Source organism: Aythya ferina, assembly GCF_964211825.1.
Source record: "Aythya ferina genome assembly, chromosome: 8".
Lineage (NCBI taxonomy): Eukaryota > Metazoa > Chordata > Aves > Anseriformes > Anatidae > Aythya > Aythya ferina.
Window position 1 is genome coordinate 14,239,193 of NC_140304.1, and position 9,114 is coordinate 14,248,306.

Here is a 9,114-nt window from a genome sequence, read left to right on the forward strand (position 1 = left end):
CAATGCAGAGAATGTGTCTTCTGTCCTCTCAGCTGGTCACTGTCTGACTGCCAGCAGGCATGCAGGCAGTGCAGGGGAGAATGGAGTGAGCTGGGGAGAACCAAGACTAGAGATGGGGCACGCCAGATACACGGCCAGGAACAGGCATGGGTGTGTATCGCAGAGACAGCTCTGTAGGGTCAAACTCCTTGCAGGTCCTCACCGTTCACTGTATGCTCCAAGTCATGTAAAGGAGAAACAACTCTGCTTCAGTTCACTTCCACACAGGAGCAGAGACAGGTTGCTGAGAAGCTTTAAAAGGAGGAACAAGCAGTAGGGGTGACCAGAGAATCTACAGATCCCCAAGTTATGTGTTATTGTTATCATTGTCCAGCAGGGCACCCAAGTTTTAACTCTTCAGGAATAACAACAAATCAAACTGCAGCTTGCTTGGCAAGACAAACTGTTTATTTAGCGGGAGAAACGTGAGCTCTGCTCATCTAAAATCAGTCATCTGAAAGATGATGACTTCTCAACTGACTGCCCCCTCCGTTAGATGGTTGATCTGACTTTGGAAGTTTAGGAATCCTGGATTTCCAGTGATGAGTTTTCCTTCTAGAAACAGTCAAAATGAATCAGCATCTGTTACAACTTCTGTCCACAGTTCTTTACAGGACTGTCTCCGTTGCTTGGTCTGTCTTCTGGGCTAATCAGCAAGTATCTTTTTTGATCTTTTTTGATTTCTTACCAATTATTTTCTGCACCTAACTTTCTTAGAGGCTGTGCTATTTTGGTTTGTTTGTTTTTGGAGATCTTAAGAACTATGCTAAAAGAGCATTAAGCTTATAAATGAGAGTTCTTAAAATGAGGGGTATGCTTGATTTAGGGTTGCTCTCAACAGCCATTTCTATGAGGAAAAGAAGGGTTTCACAAGTGATGAGACAGCAACCAGTTTTATTATTAATAAAACAATGATCATGAGAAGACAACTAGCAGATCATGCTATGAAAAAAACAGTTTGTGACCATACACAATAGTTAACAATTAACTGGGAAGAAAATGTCAGCCTGGAGACATTGGGCAAAAGGAGTTACCCAGCTGTGTATTGCAAAAGATCTTGGGATTTTTGCTGGAAGTTCAGGAAGGATATTTGTTAAACAATTTGACTGTGGTCACATAGGTCAACATCCTTTATGGTGAGATACTCATGACCACCCCCAGAACACGCGCTACTTTCTGGGATAGCATTTTATCAGCCTTGGAAGATAATTCTACTGGGAATGCTTTACAGTTAGTGTAAACAGCTCCAGCTCATGCACGTGAAGGATATGCATTGCTGGGCACATCAATGAAGAACAGGACTCAGACATTATCCGAATGGGTCTGGGTAAATGATTCCTGCTCTTTACAGCATGTTGGAAAGCTAAGCATTGCTGTAATTTCTTGGTGGCAGAGCATACATCAGTCGACAAAGGTGACACAGCTTGAGACTGTTCTTGGTGAATTTGCTGGCTATATTTTAGAGATGTAATAGCATACAGAGATAAGTTTAACCAGTTCCTTTCACACACTTCCATCCTTGCAGTGCACTGCATGTGCATTGATTGAGATTGGGAGAGCTACAAGGGGAGAAGAGGAGCGTTGAGGAATATCTCATCTCTAAGAAGTTCACTGGATGTTTCAAGGTTGAACTCACCCATCCATGTGTGCCCCTTTCGCAGTCGTCAGTGAGCTTTACAAAGGCAGGAGCTCATTGTGGTCAGGCAAGTAGAGGTCTTGGAGAAGGGAATGGAAAGAGAGGATAAAGATAAAAGATAACTCTCACTTGCTAGAAAACAGAGATTACTAATTAATTTCATACACACCACCAAACAGCTATTAAGCAAAAGTGTTTTTTGTTTAAAGGATGGGATGTGTTTGAATCCACAATATGAAGATGAAAAACTGCACAGTCCTTTCATCTTTAATTTTCATTTTATTTTTTTTTTTTTGCCACATTACAGTCTTACAAGAGAAGGTTAGGATACATCCCAGACCCACTCCAGAATAGATATGCTTCTCTCTCCATTTCTCCCGGGTTTGCAGAAACTTGTAAGAAGCAGATTACTTTTCATTAATGCATTTAGAGATTTTTTTATTCACCTACCAATAGTTGCTGCATGGGCTTATTTAGGATAATCTGCAAAAGAGTGACTAGAAAGTCAGACTTAAATAAAACACTTTATGAAACGCCTTCTGCTTTCACAGCTATCAGTTTCTATTCCAGATTTATTTATAAATGCTGTAACTCTCTGCTTCCATAAAACCATGATATATATAACTATTTAGTAACTAGCACAGTTATCTGGTTTATTCTTTACTTTTACTGCTGTTGATAGTGGACAAAGATTATACTGAAACCTCAGACATTTACCAGAATAATTCACATTTTCTGCAGACCCATTGTTGATTGCAGGACTTCTCTAAGCAGGATGGCCTTAAACCATATCGTAATACAGAATTGCATTTCTTGTGCACTTCTAGCATTAGTTCTAAGTTGCATTTGTTGCATTACATGTGGAAAGATATCCTTAGATCCTTAAAGTAGTTCCCCATCTGCAGTTCCTGCAATCCTTGTTGTAATAAACTGTGAGGTACATTAACTCTGGCAAAACTTTTCTCTTCAGTTTCAGCTATGCCTGTAGGTTGTTGCCTGGAGAAATCAAGCTTTTTTGTTGTTGCAGTTGATGCCAAGACTGAAGCAGTGCTGAGCTGGCAGGGATGGAATTGAAATCACACCTTGTACTTCGATTGTTTCACTTCGGACACTAGAAAGATATGATGGATCAGTTGATTAAAATTTGCAGCATTTTGTATGCTTCAGTGTAATTATACAGATTATCCCAGCTGGAATTGTCAGTCAAAATATTTAAGCCAACTTTTTAAAATAAAGATTTCAACTTTATACAGAAAATCAAGAGTGCCTAAAACTTTGCTTTTATCTTAATAAAATCAAAGTGCTTAGAGCAGGTTTTCTCTGTGTTTGCTGATACCTTACAGAAAACTGCAGTGTGGTTTCTTTTCACATATACCTGTAAGGCCACCTGAATTTTGTCACCCAGCGTTTCTGAATGTATTTTATTTATTTTATTTTTTTTTTTTTGTACTGACCCTGTGGCAAATCTGCTGACTTGCTTTCTTTTAAGTGTTTTTGTTTATTTGGTGGACGGGGAGTGGATGTCTGCTGTAATTACTGTTGTTTGGATTGTGTCCACTGAGAAAAGTAGACGGGCCTGTGGGAAGCCTCTGCGTTATGGGGGTCATGGCAGGGCAGAGCCAAGTGTGCTTCATCTCCCACCACTGCACACACTTCCTCTGCTGGCTGTGCCAGCCTGAGAGGCAAATTGTTCAAATGCAGCTGCTGGAAACTTCTTCCTACATCTCCCAGAACAGGCAGATTGTGAAAAGTAAAATCAGGTCGCTTGGGTGCCTTCTCCGGTGGCTGATAACTCTATAAGACTGATAGCACAGGGCTTTTCTGTCATTTGTTTTTTCGTGTAAACTGACATAAAAGTATGCAGTGAAATGTTTAGGTGTTGAGCAGTTTTCATGCTTGTTGTTTTTCTTTGTGGGGATAACTTCTAACAACCTGTTTTAAAAATTGAGACCCATGGAGCAACGAGGCTCAGCTTTGACAGTCTAAAACTTGTGAACAGTTTTCCTTAGCATGTGCATTGAAATTTTTTGTATGAACAACTAATGAAGATAAATGAGTATGGGAAGACCAAAACTTAAAATGTGTGTTGTCCTGTGATGCTTACTAGAAACATTCTGGACTTTATAACCCCAAGTGGGTCAAATGTATCTACTTAATTTAATTCTGCAAGACAAGCATGTCTCATCTGTTCCTTGCAGAAAAGTAAAAAGGCTCTTTATGTAGGTGTGTTAGTGTTTTCCTTGAGCTGCTGTGGAAGGAGAGAGATTAACTGTGCTTCTACTTTCTTTCAAACTGCTTGTGGATGTACAATACCTTGTTGCAATTTTGTTGTTGTTGTTGATCACATGGAAAGAAAATAGCCATTTTCTTCTTCTATTTCCTGTAAGTGGTGCTACTGTAATAAAGGCTGTTTCCTCTCAGGTTTTTATGGTGCTTTTGCTTTTTCGCATTTCATCTCTTTGTTCTGACTCTCTCCCCTCTTGCTCTCATTCATTTAATTTGATCTGAGTACCTCAAAGAAGAATTAAAGTAACAAAGTGCCATTTTTTACAGTCATCTTTATATATTTTTTCCTGACCACCTCTTGGCTAAATACAGAGCATGTTTTTCTGAGCCTTGGTATCATTGCAGTTAGCGCAGTTTGGGGCAATAAGTGCTTGAATACTTGAACCTGCTTTCAAAGAAGTTGCCATGTCATTTTTTCACTATTCTTTCATTTATCCCCATGCTGTCTAAGCCCAGCACAGTTACCAACATTATCCACAAATATTATTTGCTCTTTTTTGGTGGTTACCCGTAAGTTTTGTTGTTGTGCCCAGACTAAAGTCCTATCTATTTAGCAGTCCTTCCTTCCTTTCAGGCAACTCCTCCCACACAGCTTGACTCACTCTACTTCGTGGGATTTTCCAGTCACAAGAATTTATTGACCCAGGTACTGTTACTGTTATTCGCCCTGTAAGCACTGGAAAGTTAGAGAGGTTACCTGGCTGTCCTGCTCTATCAGCACCAGATAAATAGTGACCCCAGAATTATTACTTGTGACACCTTCCCTTTCAGATTCGAGTCCGGGTCAGTAACCTGGCAGCAGTGAAGGGTTTCCCAGTGCCTAAATGAAACAGATTTGGGTGGTAAGCCCTGACAACATGGAGCCTTTTCCATGGAAAAGGAAATTGTGCACTTTCATACATGAAGTTGGCAATCGGTAACTACTTAAAACCTGCTTCATTTATGTGAGCTCAAATAGCTAAGTGGGAAAAGAATATTTTATTTATTTTTGTGTGTTGCAAAAGCAATGTATTTACGGGGAATATGCTGGGATGCTTTGCTAGGCTCCAAGCTGACGGACTGTTTCAGCAGGTAAGGCGCTGAAGAGCGAGCACAGCTCAGGCTCGCGGAGGTGTAATTCTGATTTTGGCGAGATCAGCGCGAGCTGGGTGAGCAAAGCGTGGCCGCATCGCTCCGCTGCAGCGTTACAAACACGCGTGGCAGGGGAGAAACCGCGGCCAAGGGAACGAAGCGGGTTCTGGTGGGCAGAACCGAGCGCGGGGACTCGGTGCTCTCCGGTGCTCCCAGCCCAGCCGCCCCCTCCTCCTGTCAGCAGCACCCCTCCGGCTCGGGACCCGCAGGCTGCAGCCAGCCCCGGAGCCCCCCGGGCGGCGCCGCGCCGCGGGTCCCCGCCCTCCGCCTCCCCTCCGCGGCCGCCCCCGTCCCCCCCTCCCCGCATTCCAGCGGCGGGGCCGGGCCGGGCCATGGCGGCCGGGGGCAGCTCCCGGCCTGCCCCGCGCCGCCCGCCCGCCCCTCGGCAGCTCGCCCGGCTCCGCCCGGCGGCGCGGCGCGGCCCGGCCCAGCCCGCAGCGGGAGCAGGGCGCGAGTCGGCGGCTCGGAGCTGCGCGGCGGCCCCAGGCAGCCCCCGCCGCCCCCCGGCCCCCTCGGCCCGAGCCCCGCCGCCATGCGCGGCGGCGGGCGCCGGGCGCTGCCGCTGGTGCTGGCGGCGCTGGCGGCCCTGGCGCTGCCCCGCGGCTGCGGCGCCGCCATGGACGAGTGCGCGGAGGAGCGGAGCGGGCGGCCGCAGCGCTGCATGCCCGAGTTCGTCAACGCCGCCTTCAACGCCACGGTGGTGGCCACCAACACGTGCGGGTCGCCGGCCGAGGAGTACTGCGTGCAGACCGGCGTCACCGGCGTCACCCAGTCGTGCCACCTCTGCGACGCCGCCCAGCCCCACCTGCGGCACGGCGCCGCCTTCCTCACCGACTACAACAGCCAGGCCGACACCACCTGGTGGCAGAGCCAGAGCATGCTGGCCGGCGTGCAGCACCCCGCCGCCGTCAACCTCACCCTGCACCTGGGTAAGGCGGCGCGGGGTCAGCAGCCCCTCGGGGGGGGAGTCGCCGAGGGGTCGCTAATTAACCGGGGTAACCGCACGGCCCCGGCGTGCCGCCCGCAGCCCCCGCCCCGGAGCACAGCGACGCGCCTCGTCCTGCAGACAGCCCCGCTTGGGGTCGGGGAGGTGGGCGTTGGGCTTCGGGACCTTTGGGTGGGATGCGCCCGTGTCTCATGTGATGGAGGCGAGCCGCGGGCTCCCCTGGCAGCAGCGCCTGCCGGCTGCACCCACCTGCAGAGCCCCTCGTGTTGGGAGCGCTGCGATGAGCACACCGGCGTTACCGGGGCTAGGGGAGCGCGTTTGGGTTAGGGCGGGCAGTAACACCTCTTTTTCTGCTTTAGTTTTTACTTCTTGTACATCGGGAATTGTTATTCTCGTCATTGGAGAAAGCAGTAAGCTAAGAGTTGATTTCATTTATTAATAGAACATCATCATAATCCTTTATATTAAGGTAAACCTTAGATCATCATCATAACCCTTTATATCAAGGTAAACCTTAGTTTATAGGCTTATCTGCATTACTGCTGCATTTGATCCTGTGCAGCTCTGTGTGTGTGTGTGTATATATATATCACTTGAAAAACAATCCACTTTTCTAACATACTGGAACAAACGATGTGCTGTGTCCCAGGCTTTGAAGAAGTGTGCTCGTGTCTTTCATGAAAACACCATCTTTAAAACATCGCTGGCAAATCAATATTGTGGCACTGCAGTGTGGCGTCTGTCAATCACATGGGTTTCGGGTTTGTCTTAAGGGAAAGCTGCCTGCCCAACTATGAGGTACTTGCTCTAGGCTTGATGGTGGCAGGAGTTAATTTTAAGAAGACTTAATAGCGAAGTGTTAAGCTACTTATGCAGGTGGTGTTGTATGGTTTTGTGAGGCATTTGGGGGCATGAAGCCCTTCTACACAGCTGGTTCTGCATGATCTCCAAGGACCCACTTGATGCAGCAGCTGCCTTTACTTTTAAAGTGCTGCTATCCTGGCTGCTCAGCACTGCTGTGTGCCCCTTCAGGGCTGGCAGCATCCCCTCTGTGCCTCCAGCTTGCAAATGCTGTCCTGCGCTGAGTTTCTGCCAGCTTGGGATGTCTTGATTAACGTACAATGATGTTCGGCCTGTGTAGAGCAGGGTAATGTTTTCCTGCCACAGCAGAAGGCAAATAAGAGTTGCAAGGCTGTTGTCAACATGTGAAAGCAGGCTGTTGGGCCTTGTAACTTCTTTGGAAATTCTAAGAATTTACACGTCAAGTTTAAAAACCTTAGCTTGGGAATTGGATGCTAGCAGGCAGCTTGGTATAGAGAATAGTGTGGATCAGCATTATGAAGTTGCAGGTGTGTGTGGACAGGAGGTCTCAGCCCAAAAATTATGATGCTCACAGAAGAGAGGGGAAATTACCACCCCTTCTAGAAATGGCTATCAGCAGTCATAAATGCTTCTTATCTTCGTATGAAAGAGCACCAAGGCCCTCCAAGTAAGAGCCTTTCCCCGAGAGCTCTGGAGAAGTGAGCGTGTCTCTGGTTCGCATGTAAGCGAGCTGATGGGTGAGAGCAGGAGCGCACCGCCATGACCTTCCCTTCCACTTTCTTAAAAGCATCCCCTTGCTTCCCCCAGCTGCCAGCTCCTGAGGCTGAGTACTTTCTATCTGAGCCTTGCCCAAAGTAATCTTCCTTTTTTCCAGTGCCACCCTACCCCCTTATTCCCATGCATTCCAAGAATCAGGGACTTCAGGGAAGTGATGACGTCTTTTAAGCTGAGTGTGGAAGCTGAGACGTTGCGATGTGTAGGTAGTTGTCTTTGCTTGTTTCTGAAGTCAGAGTCCCATCGTTTTTACAGCCTGTGCTGTTCACTTCTGCTTGCAGCACTAGGACAGTCCTGGCATCTCCCCAGCACTTTGTGTGCACGTTTTAGTACGGCTTTGCTAGTTAGACCCCTCATGCAGCAAAACAAAGCCTTGGGGTAAAGCTTTAAACACTGGAAGAAGAGGACAAGAAAAAGTGTGGACTATTCCCGGTGCTGGCAAAGGCTTGGTTCCAGCTGTTGGGATCCCAGCATTTCCTTCCTTGGATGAAGGGGCAGCATCCATCCTCGGCACACCAGCAGCTTTGCTGCGAGCAGTCCTGCTTCTGTCCTCTCTTCCTCTGCACTGTCTGTTGTAACAAACATGTCAGCTGTGTTTGTGGGGCTGGGTCACAGTTAGAGCTGAGCCCTGCTGCTCGTGGCTTCTTCTGAAATCCGTGCTGCAGGCTGGTCTGTAAGCACCCCTCTCCACGACGGTCGGCATCTTGTCAATGTAAGATAAAGAAAACTCATTAAAGCCCCTGGCTGTTAGGAGAAATGGGTTGTGAGGCTCCTTCACCTCCCCCTTTTCTAAACGCTCAGTCCTTTATTTGGCTTTGAGGAGAGTACCAATGCTTGGTTATATATACTCTGTCTGCGAAGTGTACTTTGGGGCATGACTGCCATTTGAAGGCATTTGCAAGGAAACCCAGGCAGGATGCCAGCTTTTATGTTCAGCTTCAGTTTGATTTGCCAGTTGTTTGTAGCAGAAGAGATTTTTTTTCTTTTTAAGCACAGAAAGGCAGCTTTTTTTTTTTTAAAGGAAGGGCCACAAAACGTGCCCTAACTCAAGTATTCAGTTATGCAGCTGGGAAGCAAGCAGTCACCGCAGGTTGTCCTGGTGAAACCTTGCATGCTGGCCGGGCGCTGCCTTCCTAGGAAACAGGCATGGAACTAAATCAAGCAAGTGGGTTGTTTGCACGTAAAGGTTTGCATAAGGAGTTAAAACTAAACCCTGAGAAAAGGTGATTGATTCATTGGCAGAGTGTTCCTAGCACTTACGTAGGCACTCCAGGTTTGTGAGTGCCCAAGTACACTGTGACTCCAGCCTAAGATCCTCCTCAGTTACTAGTTTGGCTTTCAAATTAGGGCTTTTAGGGGATGCTCTCACTACCTACTCAGGTGAGAGCCTACTCAGCAAGCGGGCTCACCCAGCATGGTGCTGGTTATTCCCAAACAGCCGAGCATGGAGGGGGCAGGCTGAGGAGCTCAGTTCCTGACC

The 9,114-nt window shown here is 47.4% G+C and overlaps 1 protein-coding gene across 1 annotated transcript in view; it reads left to right on the top strand.

Annotated features, from left to right (window-relative positions):
• The first annotated feature begins 5,521 nt into the window (after positions 1–5,521).
• LAMC1 (laminin subunit gamma 1) overlaps positions 5,522–9,114 on the top strand; it is a 62,451-nt gene continuing 58,858 nt past the window's right edge. Inside the window, exon 1 of the mRNA XM_084527545.1 lies at positions 5,522–6,021. Within this exon, the coding sequence (XP_084383671.1) occupies positions 5,625–6,021 (397 nt within the window). The 5' untranslated portion in view covers positions 5,522–5,624. The remainder of the gene's footprint in view (positions 6,022–9,114) is intronic.